The sequence below is a fragment of the Trichechus manatus genome, unplaced genomic scaffold (assembly GCF_000243295.1).
Source record: "Trichechus manatus latirostris isolate Lorelei unplaced genomic scaffold, TriManLat1.0 scaffold00010, whole genome shotgun sequence".
Classification (NCBI taxonomy): domain Eukaryota; kingdom Metazoa; phylum Chordata; class Mammalia; order Sirenia; family Trichechidae; genus Trichechus; species Trichechus manatus.
Window position 1 is genome coordinate 22,331,879 of NW_004443946.1, and position 17,640 is coordinate 22,349,518.

The 17,640-nt window shown below is 45.5% G+C and overlaps 1 protein-coding gene across 1 annotated transcript in view; it reads left to right on the forward strand.

Moving 5' to 3' along the window:
- The window catches only part of SMOC1 (SPARC related modular calcium binding 1), a 163,274-nt gene that overhangs the window by 56,424 nt on the left and 89,210 nt on the right, over nt 1-17,640 (forward strand). Inside the window, exon 2 of the mRNA XM_012560034.1 lies at nt 17,139-17,304. Coding sequence (XP_012415488.1) covers nt 17,139-17,304 — 166 coding nt within the window. The remainder of the gene's footprint in view (nt 1-17,138; nt 17,305-17,640) is intronic.

Here is a 17,640-nt window from a genome sequence, read left to right on the forward strand (position 1 = left end):
TTTTTTTTGAGAGTTAGCTATGCCCACCTCACATCTTGACTTTCCTCAGTATCCCATTTGCAAATATTCTGTCCTTTTGCCCTCTAAGAGATGACTTCCTCGGGGCTCTTTGTAGTCTTTGTGGGTGTGTGCACCCATGTCTGGGTATCGGTATCATGGACACACACATGCCTCAGCTAGTGAACAGGGTCAGCTGTTCAGTCCTTTTATTCTGGGTGCTGTCCAAGTCCCACCCCTTCAGACTCTCCACCCTGCTCAGGGCCAAGTGTTATTAACTTTATTTTGGCCTCATTAGGAGTTACTGACTCAGCCTGGGAGTCTGACAACCATTTCCAGCATAGCCTTTATGGAAAATAGGTCTCTGCATCCACAATTGGCCTTTGCAAATTCTTCCTAAGAATTTGGGGCTCCCTCTTCTGCCTGCCACTGCCTACTAAGTGGACCTGCACTGCCATCAGTATCTGTTCTTATAACTGGCATCCCCAGGCCTCTTCTGTCTGTGATTACAAAATGGTGACACATTTATATTTCCTCCCAAATGTCAAAGCCTCCAAGCCTTTCATCTACTTAAACAGTAGCTCCCCTTAGTCCCTACTTTGGGGTACCGTTAGTATTTCCACAAACTAGTCATAATTTTCCCCCTTGCCCAAAGGAACCTCATTGCTGGCAGTGCCCGTCATGAGAACACACGAGTCCCTGCCAGTGGAACTATCTCCAGCTGCTGCCAAAGCTGTCGATTCTGTTGCCAGAGCAGGGCTGGGTTTCATGCTGAGATGGGGAAAAGGACCTGCCTCATTTCTGTGTGTCTTTGTCTCCCAGGCCCTGAAATAGCCCTGCATGTGCCCAGAATCTCTCAAAGTGTTCTCGATCTCTTAAACACTCCTTTCAGCTTCTGCGCCTCCCACCTTGCCCAGAATCTCACCAAGTCCCCTGTGAAAACAATTCTGTCTGTTTCAGGATCTTGGCCTTCTAAGCAAAAGGGCTCAGTCCCTGCCCAGCACCCAGCTGGACTGAGGCTAATCCCAGGTCAATCCCTCCTACCCCCAGTCCAGCTCCTTCCTCATCCCCCGTATTGTAAAACACATGTCACAGATCACTGGTCACAAAACACTGCTAATGACAGTAGGACCGGGTATGGTAGGACAGGGGCAGGGTCTGTGGAGTAGTATCTGGGCCCAGTGCAGCTAGCCAGGATGCTCAATGACATGTTAGCTATTTCTGTTCTTAGTAATGCCCAGTGAAAGCCTTGAGCATGTTGGAGTGCTCAGGATAACCTTGTAAGGAGTCACTAGCCTTGCCTGAGAACATTGCTTCTGCCAGGTGGAGCTATAGTGCTAATTTAACAGGCCCTTACTCCCAGACCTGTGTGTCATGGGGATGAAGGAAAGCGAACTTAGAACAAAACAGACTTATGACTAAAGGGGAGCTCCCTGCCCCGTCCTCTTTGCCCCTGCCACCCCCATGAGTCTGTGCCGTCTCTCACAGCCGCTTGGATGCACCCGAGTACAAGACTACTTTGTGGCACCTTGTTAATACCATCAACTTAACCTTTATTTTGTCCCAGTGTTAATGGGCTGAGAGGATTGAAAACTCCTGGTCCTGGAGTGGGCTCTGTTTATTTGATTTGGAGCAAGAGGAGTTTTTATTTACACTGGTGGCAGAGTTTGAGGGATGAGGATGGGGGGATGAGCAAGTGGCTTGTCCAAGCCCTTGCTTCAGGAGTTCTCTTAAGCTAGTATTTAGTAAGTGGGGGGTGCCAAGCAAGAAACAAAAATAAATGCTTTCCTCTTTGGATGGAAAGGCTTGATTCCCTATAGGTGATCAACGGGGGAAAACCTACTGGATATTTAAGCTGAAGGACTCCACTCATTCAGAGAAATAGTTATATCTCCTCTTGTCCTTATTTCTCCTTACTCTCCAAGATGCATGCTTGTGGCACCCCACCTTCCTCTTCCTACCCTTGTGGAAGTGCTGTAGGGCTGTGATGGAGTGCACGGATCATCTTCCATGAGCATCAGTCCCAGTTCCTACACACAGCTGTTTGATTCTTTGTGCTCCTATTACATCCAGCTGCCTCCAGTTCCACCTGGTGTATTTGCATTTCTGTCTCGGATACCCAGCTCCTAGGGAGAAAGCAGGAGTCCCTGGGTGGTACAAATGTTTAATGTCCTTGGTTGCTAACCAAAAGTTGGAGGTTTGAGTCCACCCAGAGACACTCTGGAAGAAAGGCCTGGCAATCTACTTCCAAAAAAACCAGCCATTGAAAACCCTATGGAGCACGGTTCTACTCTGACACACATAAGGTCGCCATGAGTCAGAGTTGACTGGATGGCAACTAGTTTGGTTTTTTGGAGAAAGAAGGCAAAGTGTGTAGAGATGCCCAGTGCTGGGCCCAGAAACTCAACAAGACTGAGTCTTGTGTCATCCATCACTAGCCTCTGCTAAGGCTGCACTTCTTGGCGGCTGCAAATGGGTTTGCTTCCTAATAAGCTCATCCACTACAATGTGGCCGAGCTCATCACCCAGGACATCCAGCCACTGCCTTGGCTCAAATATGCCCTCTCATTTCCATTCGCCCTGCTGCTACATTCAAGTATAGGAACCTCCTAGTTGGTCTGTATGTTGTCTTTCATAATCCTGCCAGAGATTTCTAAAGTTCTGGTCTGATCTTGTCTTTTGCATCCTTCCTTGGTTTCCAATTCTTAAAAAAAAAAAAAAAAAAAAAGACAGCTGGGTGTTTTCAAGACCCTCCATGATCTTGCCCCCAACCTAGCCCTAGAGCCTTATTTCTCCCGTAAATTGTCATTTCTAAACTCTGCTTTGAAATGAGTTTGCTTCTCTATTTTGTATACCTGTTGCTGTTGCTTAGCATGCTCTTTAGACATCCTTTCCTGCTTGTTGAAACTCTTTATGACCCAGTTTATGGCCCCTTTTCTGAGAAATCTTCCCAGATCCTTCTGGTCAGAATTAACCTCTCCCACTGACCCCACAGATCCCTGGTGGTTATAGTGGTTAAGAGCTCAGCTGCTAACCAAAAGGTCGACAGTTCGAATTGAATCCACCAGCTGCTCCTTGGAAACCCTGTGGGGCAATCCTACTCTGTCCTATAGGGTTGCTATAAGTCAGAATCAACTTGATGGCAACGAGTTTTTTTTTTTTTCCTGACCCCACAGAACATGGGGTATACAATGCTGAACTGCTTCTCACAGCTCCAGTCAGCTGCTCTGTCCCCAGCAGCCAGTATAGCTGTGGGACATAATAGGTGCTCAGTAGTTCTTTGCTGAATGGATACCTCTTTTTCCTTCCCTTCCCTTTCCGTGTTTGTTTTTTTAAGCATTACCTGTGCCCACCTCACAGCTTGAACTTCCCCAGCATCCCATTTTCAAATATTCTCTCCTTTTGTCTGACTGTGACTTAGGCTTTGCTTCCTGGTTGTTGGTTCTGAAAACGCAGTCCCTATGGAATTAGCTGTACACATGCCAGTCTTTTTAGTTGGTCAGCTTTTGGGGGCAGGGCCTGGGTTCTTGTTTATTTTTATAACCCCCAGTGCACCTAATACAGTGACTGGTCATTGAAGGGGATGGGCAGAGAAATCTTCAGAAATCTCTCTGAGTGTCTGATGTGTCTGTCAAAGCAGACAGTCTTTGGAGTTTTTTTTTTTGTTTTTTTTTTTTTAGTTTTGTGTTTTATGTTTTTCTCTTGTGTGTTGAGGTATACTTTACATGCAGGGCAATTCACCCTTTTTAGAGTGTATACTTTCATGAATTTTAGCAAATTTATACAGCTTTGTAACCACCACTATAATCAAGATATAGAATATTTCTGTCACCACCACTAAGTTTCCTCATGCTTCTCCTTCCCCTACCCCCGGTCTCTGGCAACCATTGATTTGATTTCCGTCCCTATAGTTTTGCATTTTCCAGAACATCATATAAACAGAATCATATCGTACATGATTTTTTGAATCTGGCTTCTTTCACTCAGCATAATGCTTCAATTTTTGGAAATTTGATTACCTGGGCCCTGCCTGCCACGTTTGAGCTGCACTCATCTTTCTCGCAGACCACCATGGGACATGGATTTGCGCATGCGGATGGGCTGTTTGTGAGTTGGAAGCATCCGAGTAAGCTCTACCTTTTCATCCGTGTTAGGGTCTCCTTAAATCCAGGGTCCAGCTGCTTTGCCAAACCCACTGACCCTCCCCCACTCCCCACAATGGCACCTGGTATAAGACAACCTTCTCCCCTGGGTCTTGACTGGTCATCCCTATGGCTGTGGGGGGCACAGTGGAGGGGGGACGGGTAGATGGGGTAGAGTGACCACTGAATTCCTCCCTTGGGGAGGGGGCGGGAGTGAGGTGACGAAGGTCAGGCCTTTCCTGGCTAAAACAACAGAAGTGGTTCCAGCTGCTGAACAGCTGGAGGGAGGTGTCTGCTTTCCCTCAGCAGCGTGAAAAGCCCTTTAATCGGGGCGTGCTGTTGTCAGGCCCCGCGGTGGAGGTGTGCAGAAGAAGAGCAGACGCCACGATGCGACGGACCTCCCCTTCCCTTTGACCTCCCTTATCTCCCCTCCTCCATCTTCCCCAGTCTCACTCTAAAGTGGCGGGATGGGCCCTCCTTTGCACCTGTGTAAATGCAGTGGTCCTGGGGTCAGGGAAGGGTGAGAGCAAGCTGGCCGAAATGGAGATGCGGATTTTCAGTGCAGATGACGGATTACATAGTGGGTGGGTGAGTGATGTTTTAATGTGAAATCACTCTTCATTGCCAAAGATGTGGGCCCTGGAGAAAAGGCCAAAGTCCAGGTTTGCAGATGGGAAAGCTAGTGGCAACTGGAGGCTTGTCCCTGGGTTAGAGAGTCAAGAGGTTGAGCTGCAGCTAGACGTCTGGAATGCCATTCCCTGCTTCTTGTTCCAGGCGTTGGCTCCAGGAATGGCTTTTTTCTCCTTTCAGTAACAGAGTTACCTCCCAGAAATGCTTTTTAGAGTTTGAGTTCTAAAAACTTGGGCTGGACTTTGATTTACAAACATGACAGCAAAAACTATCCTCCCTTAGGGAAGCTCTTTTTGCCTCTGGAGCCCTTCTCTCTTGTCCACCAGAGGGGCCATTGCTAGAGGACCACCTCTACCAGCTCCCACCACCGCTTCCAGAACTAACCATGGTACAGCCCCCTCTGCCGCTTGGCCAGGAGCTGGGGGCTGAAAACTTAGTATCCCTACATTGAAGCAGATAGTGTGGTGTAGTAGAAAGAATATGCATCCACCAAGTCAGACTTAAAAGAGGAAACATTGGTGGTTCAGTGGTAGAATTCTCATCTTCCATGCAGAAAGCCCAGGTTCCATTCCCGGCCAGTGCACCTCATGCACAGCCACCACCCGTCTGTCAGTGGAGGCTTGTGTGTTGCTATGAAGCTAAACAGGTTTCAGTGGAGATTCCAGACTAAGGAGAACTAGGAAGAAAGACCTGGTGATCTACGTCTGAAAATCAGCCAATGGCAACCCTACAGATCACAATGGTCCAATCCGCAATTGATCATGGGGATGGTGCAGGACCAGTTGTACTTAGGTCAGCATCCATGGCAGCTAACAACAACTACCACTTGCTAGCTTAACCTGTTGGGCCTCAGTTTCCTCATCATTCCTTCAATCAATAAATATTTATTGAGCACCCACTTTAGGCAAGGTCCTATGTTGGGCGTGGGGATCCAGCAGTGTTTCACCCAGATCTCGTCCTTGCCTGCAGGGAGCGTACAGTCCAGTGGAGAAAGATGGGCAAGAAATATGTAATTAAAGAATTGGTTATTCAATTATAATTGTGATACAGGCCACAGTGGAGAAGTAGAGGTGTTATGGAGGCTCATCAAAGCAGTCTTGACCTACTTTGGAATCAAATGCCCCAAGGAAGCAGCATTTATGCTGAGATGGGAAGGATGAATCTGAGTTTCTAAGGCCCATTCTAGGGGGGAGGGGCTACCACATGCAAAGTCCTGAGGCAGAAAGGAGCATCAGAACGGGACTAACAATTTCTTCCTGGCTGGGGGCCTGGGCATTAAGGACCTTCATTGTGCCTGTTACCTGACAAGCAGGCACACAGCTAGGAAACATTCCCTTCCTTTCCCGCCCAACAGGCATTTGCAGGTTGGGCTGGAAAACTCACCGTTATTTATAATATTAGTTCTGTGGAAAAGCGATTTCAGGGTGCCAAAAAAGGACCTATAAAGGAATCCATTTTATTATCGGGCTGTTGTTCTTACATAAGTGCATGCATATGGTAGTTGCTGGAAAGACTAGAGTGCTAATCACGTTGACTGTTAACTTGTCAAGAGTTTTCTGGCTTGACATATGCTTATTTCAGGCTCAGCAACCCGAGATGTTTCAGATTACTGCCTGACTTATGGGTAAGATGACTTGTCTCCAGGGTGGCAGAAAGGCTTTCTGGGGGACTGTGTGAGGAGGATTCTGAGGCTAAGGCCAGGTTCATTGGGAAGGAATTCCATGATCAACTAGTGATATCTGCCATGGGCATATGGATACTGTCTTAGCCATTCTGGTATATCTCTTCAACAACTTAGGGACTTTTCCCTTTTAATTAAAAGAAAAATACTGTGCTTAATGTATAACTTTGCTTATCTAGTAGATGCCCCTTAAAAAAATAAAAAAGGAACAAACAACTCCTCTTACTCTGCATATTTGAGAGCTTTAAGCTTTTGGTGGTGGTTGGACAAAGACTATCTCTTTTCACAGTGAGTGATAGAAAAAGGAGCTTCTTATCCTGAATGTGTGGTATATTTTAGGTAAGGCTTGATATTCATCCATTTATTCTTCAAAGATTTATTGAACAACTGCTTTGGGTCAGGCACTGTGTTAGGCCCTGTGTAGATTAAAAGGAATAAAATACAGTCATTTATAGACATTTAAGCAGATAAATGATAATGCAGTGTATTGAGTATTTTGATAGAAATATGAACAAAATGCAGTAGGAACTTCAAGGAAGATAATGGTGGTGTTTAAACCCTGAAAGCATTTGCTTTTTAGGATGATAAACTCAGTGGCAGTGTGGAACTTGAATTTGAACGGGGGAAAAGATTGACAGCAAAGAGTAAAACATCTAAGTAAGAGATGATAAAGGACTGAAAGAAGTCAGTGCAGATAAGGGAGGGAAGTGTGTTGGAGAGAGAGGCCCAGCTAGCTCCCAGCCATTCCAACTACCTCAACTGAGTCACCAATGAGTGAAGCCAGAGTGGATGCTCCAGCCCCAGCCACGTTCCCAACTGAATGCAGGCAAATGTGTTACCTCAGTTGACACTGCATGGAGCAGAAGAACCTCCCAGCTGAGCCCAGCCAATCCACAGAACTGTGAGCACAGATAGATGGTTGTTTGAAGCCACTAAGTTTGGCGTGGTGTGTTTTGCTGCCATAGATAAATGAAACAAAAATGTTAAAAGTGAGTGCCTGACATTTTGATCAAAGATTCTGTAGAAGAATCCTGATCAAAAAGGGAAAAATGCAGAACAGAATTTTAGATTCTCATAGACTCCAGACTTCCTGGAGTCATGAAGATTGAATGAACCCCTGAAACTATTGCCCTGAGATAATCTTTAAACCTTAAACCAAAAATATCCCCTGAAGTCTTCTTAAAACCAAACAATAGTTTAGCTTAACTAGTAAAAAATGTCTGCCTTGAGCATTATGCTCTTTTAAGAACTATCTATATGGGATCAAAGTGACAACAGCAACTTGAAAGATTAGATAGGAACCTCAGGGGGCAGTGAGTTTATGTTAATGAGGGAGGAACAACTCAGAAAAGGAGGGTGAGAATGGTTGCACAAACTCGAAGAATGTAATCAGTGTCACTAAATGGTACATGTAGAAACTGTGGAATTGGTGTATGTGTTGCTGTGTATATTCTCAACAATAACCAAAAGAAAAAAATGAGTGCCTGAGTTGTGTGTATTAGTTTCCTAGGGCTGTTGTAACAAAATACCACAAGCCAGGTGGCTTACAAGAACAGAAATTTATTGTCTCACAGTTCTGGAGGCTAGAAGTTCAAATCAGGGTATCAGCCATGTTGATTCCTTCTGAGGACTCTGAGAGAGAAACTGTACCATGCCTTTCTCCTAGCTTCTAATGGCTCCTGGAAATCTGTGGTGTTCCTTGTCTTGCTGTTGTACCTGCCTCTGTTGTCACATGGCCGTCCTTCCTCTGTCTCTCTATCTCTGTGTATCTTCTCCCCTTTTATAAGGACACCAATCATCACAGGACACCATTATATACACAGGGCCTAAAACAGTGCCTGACCCAAAGAAGTTGTTTAATAAATGTTTGGGAATGAATGAGTGAATATCAAGCCTTACCTAAAATATATCATCACCACCCTACTGCAATATGATCTCAGGTTAACTGATAACATCTTCAAAGACCAAACAAGGTCACTTTCACAGGTGTAGGACTTCAACACATCTTTTTTTTTTTTTTTTGGTGGCTTGAAACAACACAAATTCATTATTTTACAGTTCTGTTTGTCAAAGTCTGATATGATTCTCACTGGGTCAAGACAACACATCTTTTTTGGGGACAAATTCAGTCCATAACACTGTTTGTCATATATGAGTTTATTAAAGAAAAACCTCAGATTAGTTTGAGGTTGGCCTGTGAGATTTGAGTATGATATCATAAAGGCGAGTGCCACTTGCTTCTCCAAACTGTGGACTCCACTCCCCCAAATCAAGTGGGTGGGTCATTGACCTGGTTGTGTCATATGACTCCTGCCCCCACTTTATATCTGAAGAAGATGTAGAGATATGCATGTTGCCAGAAAATCCTGTTCAGACTTTACATGCTGGTTATAGAGGCATGGTACTAGCAGGTGGAAGTTAAGATGGAGACCAACTCTGTATTATAAGGGAGTGAACATCTCCTCCTGGAGAGAACTTAGGCTACTTGTGTTGTGCATACATTGTCATGGAAACTTGGCAGTCAGTCAAACCTAACACAGCTTGTGGTATTGGGGCAGTCTCCCGGAGCAAGAGCTATGGCAGGGTTTCCATTCAACTCTGATGGAGGCTGAAGGGCAAGGATCAGCCTGTGTGCATTTCAGATAGAAGGGATCGTTGGTCTAAGGTTGATTTCATCCACCCCAATGTAAGGAGCCCTGGCGATGCAGTGATTAAGTGCTCGGCTGTTAACTGAAAGCTTGGTGGTTTGAACCCACCAGTGGCTCCATGAGAGAAAAGACCTGGCGATCTGCTCCTGTAAAGATTACAGCCTAGGAAAAACCCTATGGGAAGTTCTGCTCCACCCTGCAGGGTCACTGTGAGTCAGAATCTACTTGACAGCACCTATCGTCCATGGCAAAAGCAGCTGATCAGTAGCTTACTTTTCCAGTAGGAAAGATGGATAGTTTCTATGTATATCAAGTGCCTGCCCTACTTTACAGATGTGATCAGCACACAAAACGTGTTTTCTTTGGAGTCATTCATTCCCCAAGGAGAGAAGGTGGGAGTGGAGGAACAATTGCAAATGCACAATTGTCCCAGTCCATTTTGTTTGGTTTCCATATTACACAATCGTATTTAACATTATTATTTTGTTTTTGTGGTCTTTTGCTTAGGAAAAAGGAAGGGACTATATATGGGGATTTTTATAAAAACACTATTTCCCCCCTAAAGGGAAACGGCTCAGTGTCTGGCTGAGTGGAGGGGGAGGCAGTGTGCCTTTGCCCAACACCAGAAATTTCCACCAATCATAGTTGCTCTTGAGGCCACAACAGACTTCTGCGACCCAGAGTTCATGTCTCAGTAGAGTGACTCAGACTCTTTGAGTTTTGTTTGTGTGCTGAGTCAACTGACACAGGCTGCAGGCTGGGCTGGGGACTTCTGGCCTGTACCTTCTGTCCCCTGCAAGAAGAGAGTAAAAAGCTGCCTTTGTGACTTCAGGTGGCCTGTGATGCACTCCTGAGATATCCTGGCTGTTGACCTCATAAGGAATGAACTAATTTAATGTCCAATGTCAAAATGTGGAATTATTCTCAGGATCTACTGCTTTTTTCCCCATGGTCCAATCAGTATTAGCCTAGCTCAACTAGGGAAAAACTCGACTGAGGACTACCCTTCCTCCCCTGACCTGTTGGTATGTTGACTGTAGAGCTGTGCTATTGAATACGAGAGCCACTAGCTACATGTAGCTATTTAAATTAAAATGAATTAAAATTGTTATTGTTGTTAGTTGCTCTGACTCATAGTGACCTCATATACACCAGAACGAAACGTTGCCTGGTCTTGCATCATCTTCCCCATCGTTGGTATGCTCCAGTACATTGTTGTGGCCACTATGTGTTTTGAGTACCTTCCAACCTAGGGGGCTCATCTTCCAGCACTATACTGGACAGTATTCTGTTGTGATCCATAGGGTTCTCACTGGATAATTTTCGAAAGTAGATCGACAGGCCTTTCTTCTTAGTCTCTCTTAGTCTGGAAGCTCTGCTGAAACCTGTTCACCATTGGTGACCCTGCTGGTATTTGAAATACTGACGACATAGCTTCCAACATCATAGCAACATGCAAGCCACCACAGTATGACAAAGTGACAGATGGGTGGTGGTAATTAAAATTAAACGCTGCTAGAAATTTAGTTCCTCACTTGCATTAGCTACATTTCAGTGCTTAGTAGACACAGATGGCTCGTGGCTATTGGATTGGATTTCCAGCATTACAGAAAATTCTCTTGGACTGTGTGGCTCTGTGGCATTCCAGAGTCACTAGCATTAAGTTCTGTCTTGGTCCTGTGGTATCCTGTTCACCTGCTATATGGGAATTGCCTGCTTGCCTGTTGTCCCCACCCTAGAGTGTCAGCTCAATGAGGGCAGGGACAATGCTGGTGGTGTTCGGCTTCCTATGCCTGGCGCAGTGCCAGGCTCATCATCCATGCTGGCTTGTGGAGTCTATGAGCAGATGAACAGATGGACGAGCAAGCTGGAGGAGTACCTCATCCTCGGTGTTTGTGGACCTGACGTAATCCCAGTAGCTTCACTAGGATTGGTGTCACCCAGTGTGGTAACTCATGGTGTCACCCCCCCATGCTAATTACCACAATATTGTAGCTAAAACACAAGAAAATTTGACAAAATCAGTGACTATAAAAACACCAGCAGCAATGAAAACAACAGCCAGTGTTTGTAGCGCATGCAGACAAAACCACATAATTGGAAGCGTCATTGTAACTGGGTAATAATGACAACTCTGGGCAGAGCACATTAGAAGGTTCAAAAAGTGAATTGCATAAAGTTTTTGGCCTTGTAGGTATATCGATACATGTAAGCTGGGCTTATGAAAAAAATTTTTTGTTGTAACTAACTACAGGGTTATTTTTATAAAAAATAATAAATTTCTGCTGAAACACTGCACAAAAATTTTATTGACAGTCATTTTTGGTGTCATTCCCTCTGACAGAGTCACCTGGTGTTGTTCGCATCCCCCCCCCCCCGCCAGTGATGCCACTGAGTAATCCCTTGGGGCCCTGGAGGTTTGGGTGATCCTATTAGGAATAGTCATCCTATTAAAGCTCCGTTTTATAGAGCCCATTGCCTTTTTTGAAAACAATCAGAAACACACACCATTCCTAAACCAGATGAAGACGAAATACACAGATGATTAAAGGCTTTATAATTTGCTCTTTAGCAAAGGCCCTGTGCTCTCTCCAAACTTTTTACTTGGCCTTGGGGACCAGTATTTTCTGGACTCTGGGGAGCTGTTCTGAAGCCAGGAAGGGTCTCGGTGCGTGCAGATAGCACTCTTCCCTTGTTATTAAGCTGTCTCTGGCACAAGCCGATGTGACATTTCTGTTGGCACGAGGAAGCCAGTTCCAAACTGAATTTATGGCCTGTAGTTCCGCTCCGGAGACCTGGTGGCACAGTGATTAAGCACTGGGCTGCTAAATGAAAGGTCCGCCATTTGAACCCACCAGCTGCTCCTCGGGAGAAAGATGTGGCAGTCTGCTTTGGTAAAGATTACAGCCTTGGAAACACTATGGGTGCAGTTCTATTCTGTACTATAGGACTGCTATGAGTTGGAATTGACTTGATGAAAAAGGGTTTAGTTCAACTCCACGGTGACATCCGCAGCCCTCCTCTCTCTTGAGGTTTGGAGCAGCCAACATGGCAACCTCCCTGAGTTTGAAAAGCGACTTTGTCTTTCTCTTGCCCTCATTTTTGGTATGTTCTCTTAAAATTTTTTTTCCCTACAGTGATAAAATAGTATTGGAATATTGTACACGGTGGGAATGTCTGCTTGGATTTTAATTCCAAAGAAAGAAGGTGAGCAAGAACCCTTGTCACAGCATCTTACTTTCTGCTTAAAGTGCCTGGAGGGCAGGACTGTCGTATTTGGGTTATGGATCTTTAGCGTTTAGGGTCTGGCACGATGGTGCAAATGCTTACAAGCTTGGCTGCTAACCAGAAGGTTGGCAGTTCAATGGGCCTTTCTTCCAACGGGCCTCTGATTGAGTTCAAACTGCCAACCTTTTGGGTAATAGTCGAGTGCTTAACCATTTGCGCCACCCAGGGAATCCTCCATAACCCCTGTTACCCACTAATCTGTCCTCCATTTCTATAATTTTGTCATTTCCAGAATGTTATGGAAATAAAATGTTAAGTATTAAAAACAAAACAAAACAAAAAGTTGGGAGTTCAAGCCCACCCAGATGCCCTTCAGAAGAAAGGCCTGGCAATCTACTTCCAAAAAATCAGCCATTGAAAACCTTATGGAGCACAGTTCTACTCTGACACACACGGGGTCACCATGCGGGGGAATCGACTTGACGACAACTGGGTTTGGAACTGGACACAGTAGGCTTTTAGTACACCATTTTCGACTTTGTGAATATTTTTGCCACTGGGTCAGTGTATCTGTTTGCAGTGTTCCTCTGTAACAATGAAAAGCAGTGCAGTGTAGTGGTTAGAAGCATAGCCCTGGAGCCAGGCCATCTATGTATGCCTGCTAGACATTTATATGTTGTTTGATCTAGGGCAAGTTGCCTAACTTCTCTGTGCTTTTGTTTCCTTGTTTGTAAAACGAGGATGGTAATATACCCTACCTCATGGGGTTATTGTGAAGATTAAATTAGTTAATATTTTTATAAGTGATATATAATTATCAGCTATCCCTGGTGGTGCAGTGGTAAAGCGCTTGCCTGCTAACCAAAAGGTTAGAGGTTTGAAACCACCAGCCACTCTGCAGACGAAAGATGTGGCAGTCAGCTTCTGTGAAGACTGCAGCTTTCGAAACCCTATGGGGCAGTTCTACTCTGTCCTGTAGGGTCACTATGAGTCAGAATAGACTCAACGGCAATGGATTTATTATTATTACTCTACAGAATAATTGTCGTTGTTGGGTACCATAAAGTCAATTCCGACTCATGGCGACCCTATGTGACAGAATAGAACTGCCCCATAGGGTTTCTTGGTTTTAATTTTTACGGAAGCAGATCACAAGGACTTTCTCCCTCCGAGCTGCTGGGTGGATTCAAACTGCCAACCCTTCTGTTAGCAGCTGAGCATTTAGCTGAGTGTTAGTAACTGTTGCGCCACCAGGGCTCTTTACAAAATAATTACTTTGTTAGTATTTCACTACAGAATCCCTCTGAGACCAGGGACAAGTTTTTTGGTTTTCCCAGAAGTTAGAAGGTGAAGATATTTCTGACATTATCTGATCATCAGAATAAAGGACATGCTGCTCCTGGGCTCCTGCTGATCCATGTGGCAAAAGAACCTCTTAAAGTAGATGTTGAAAGGTCAGGTAGGGAGCACAGATGTCCACTCACAAGGAGATCATGGCATGATCATAACAGCGCCTTGACTTGCTCTTGGACAGCCTTGAGGCCACTGGTTGACCCGGAAGCCAGGGTGTAAGAGCACCAGTGCTGCCCCCTGACCTGGAGCCTGCTGCTCACCGGGGAGAATTACAGAGCCAGGCTTAGGCTGCACATCCAGGCTGCAGATGAATCAGAAGAGAGACTTTGAGGCCCGCTTTGGAACTAGCAACTGAGTCCTGTCCCATCCAGGAACCTGGGGCCAGGGCTTCCCAAGCCTGCCTTATTCAGCTCAACATTTGTCTTCCAAATTTTCTGTGTTGCACAGAGGGTCATGGGCTGGGAAAGGTATAGTAACAGAGTAACAGAGGAACCCAGGACAAGAGAGAGGAGAGGCCCACCTTAGCTTCAGAGGTGACAATTTCTGAGGTGGAGCTAGGACAGTAAGCTGTGGACCACCTATACCCAGAGTGGAATGTCAGTATGGAGGGTGGAGGGGAGAACATGGCTTGAGAAGGGGAAAGGTCAGAGCATGGGGGTGAGGGGAGTGGCCCCAGTGATCCCCTGGGGTGACATGAGTCTAGGGGGCCAGGCCTATCACGTCACGCCGGCTGGTTTTGAGGTAATTCTCTGTGGGAAATGCCACTACAGGGTGCATTCATCCAGCAAATAATTGAGTGCCCTGATAGATGCTGGGTATGTGTTCACAGGCAAAACAGACATTATCCTTGTCTTAGAGTTGGGTATTCCTTTAGTATTCAAATCATACAAATAAATTCATCATCACAAAATGTGTCAAGAACCCTGAAGGATAAGTGAAGTGTCAGGGGGACCCACCCTCGTCTGTGAGAATTTGGGAAAGCCGCCCAGAAGCAATGATGTGAGCAGAAATCTGAAGTGGGGGTGGGAGGGAAAGGAGAAGGATCTGCGTGTATGAAGGCCTGGAGGTAGGAGCAAATGCAGCTCATGAGAAATGGAAACAGGCCAGTAGGCCCCACCACCAGCAAGCAAGGAGGAGAACCAGTCAGTAGGGGCTGAGGCCAGAGAGGGGCCTGGGATCAGATTCTGCCAGGCCTAGGAGACCATATGAAGGAAGTTGTGCTTTTCCTGATGGGCAGAGGCATACCACTCAAGGATTTTGAGCAGGGGAGCTGCCCTGTGCAGGGGTTGGGGTGTGGATGACAATGCCTCCTCCAGCTACTCTGGTCAGCTCATCCCTTCACACTGTGGCAAGCTGGCAGGGGATGGGCATCCCTGTATGACTTTGTGTATTATTTTATCCTAAACACTGCACTCAGGAGACACATTCAGGGCATTTCCCTTTGGGCTTTGGCTAGGTCTCAGGTTTAACGTATGAGTATGGAAGCTCAGAAACCTGAAGAGAGCGCTGAGTTGACTGTTCATCCCGACAAGGCCCAGGTACTAGCTTCAGACCTCAGCTGTATCCTCCCTGTGCTGACCAGCCAGCACCCAGACATGAGGTCAAGGTAGCAGAAGGGACAGGCATTATACCTGAGATGTGTTCTGTGTATTAATGGACAGGCGTGGACTCTCTCAGAATTTGGCCAATGTACAGTATGTATTTCCAGTGCTCCCTTGAAGAGAGTGGTACTGCCTCTGGACCTCCCTCTGCTGTTCTGGAAAAAGATCAGCAATTTCTCATCTGTTTGATTCACACAAAGGGCCTGCAAATGCATCTGAAACAGAGGAACATGTTTGCTGAGGTTGTAGTTTCGCTTTCCCTAAATGTCTATGAGCTCGGTATGATTGTTCGATCAACTCTAGCATTACCAGCTGCCTGATGTGTGCTCATGCCATTGCTGTGCATCATTACCATGGGATATTCATTCCCTCAACCAGTCAATACAGATGAAGAGCCTTCAGTTTGCCCAGGGCTCCGCTATAAGGAGGTGGATAAGAGTGGACCCAGTTCTCAAGGCCCGTGCAGTCTAATCATGGGTGATTAAACAGAAGCTCATGGATTGTATGGCCCAATTATTATTTTCCAACTGTATTCTACAGTCATTACCAGCAGTTCATTGATAAAGGGGTTCATGGTCAAATAAATTTGAAGATGCTTCATAGTATATGCCTCTTGATCTGGTTATCTATTGCTGTGTAACAAACTACCACAAAAGTCAGTGGCTTAAAACAACTGTTTATTATTATATCTCACAGTTTTGTGTGTTGATTGGGCTCAGCTGGCTGGTTCTCACATGAGGTCTCTCACACAATGATTTACACTTGTCTCTGTAAGCTGCAGTCAGGTGGCAGCTGGACTCATCTGAAAACTTCTTTCTACATATGTCTTTGTACCTGGGTTGGTTGAACATTTCTCCCTCCACATGGTTTCTCCACACGGCTAGCTTGGGCTTCCTCATAGCATGGTGGTCTCAGAGTTGTTAGGCTTCTTACATGGTGGCTGGTTTCCCCAGAGTGAGTGTTGCAAGGAGGAAGCTACAAGACTTCTTATGACTTAGCTCAAAAGTTCCAGACCATCACTTCAATAGCATTTTTATTGGTCAAGCAAGTTACTGAGGCCAGTCCGGATTCAAGAGGAGGGAATTAGACTTCCTTGCTCAATGGGAGGAGTAGCAAATAATTTGCTGTACTTCTCAAAGATTCACAGTGCGTAAGAATGTACCAAAGGTGTCCAAGATGTCCTGCAGTAAGGAAACTTGTGTAACCCAGCATTTCCCAAGCTGGTTATTACTGGTTTTGTTTTATTTAAATCATAAAATCCTTTTCCCCCAGAAAATCACATCACTTATATTCTGCCATACAGCAGTGGGTGGAAACTGCAGAGGGATAAATTTGGGCTCAATACTACTTTCAAACAAATAAGTCTTCCCCAAAATAGAATTTGCTATTGACAGTGAGTTCCTGATCTGAAGAAGTACGCATTAGAGGTCACATGGACAAAGAGGCAGAATGTCCTAGTGGTTAAAGCTTTGACTTTTGCCTGCAACAGATCTAGGTTTAAATCCAGCCTCCACTACTTACTAGCTATGTAACACTGAGCAAGTTACCTCTCCCTGTCGTTCAGTTTCCTTGTCTACAGAATAGTTCCTATTTCATAGGTTGTTGTGAGCAGTAGTGAGATCCTACATGTGAATTACTAGCACAGTTAATTGGCATGTTCAGTCAATGTCAGACACCATGATTGTTCTTATGATGTTGGTTAGACTTTGTGGTTGCTCAGTTCCCTTCCACCGCTAGGGTCTTACACCTTTGGATCTATTCAGGACTTACTTTCTGAGAGCAAACAAGTATTGTCAGTAATGGACTCACTTTTCTTGCAAAAGTAACCTTTATCCCTTTCACTTTTTTTCCAACCTAGTTCCTAATAAGTGACCGTGACCCTCAGTGCAACCTCCACTGCTCCCGGACTCAACCCAAACCCATCTGTGCCTCCGATGGCAGGTCCTACGAGTCCATGTGTGAGTACCAGCGAGCCAAGTGCCGAGACCCGACCCTGGGTGTGGTACATCGAGGTAGATGCAAAGGTGAGTGCGGGCACTTTTGTCCCACCTAGGAGAGGCTCCTGGGCACCCAGCTCACTGCTCTGTGCATTCCCTATGGGAATCTCAGAATGAGCTTGTCCACTGGTTTTCTACTTTATCCTTCCATGCTTTCCATCAGGGAATAAGGAAGGAAGATTGGTCTGCTTGAAGGAATGAGCACTTTAAACCACTGCCACCAGGTTAGAGCTTAGAGACATGTGCTGCTATCTGGCTAGTGACTTTTGGGTGCAAGGCGCTATTGCTGGCTCTCGTATAGCGATCCCAAACTGTTGGCCAACAGATGTGTTTTGTTTGGTCTGCTCACATGTTTAAAAACAT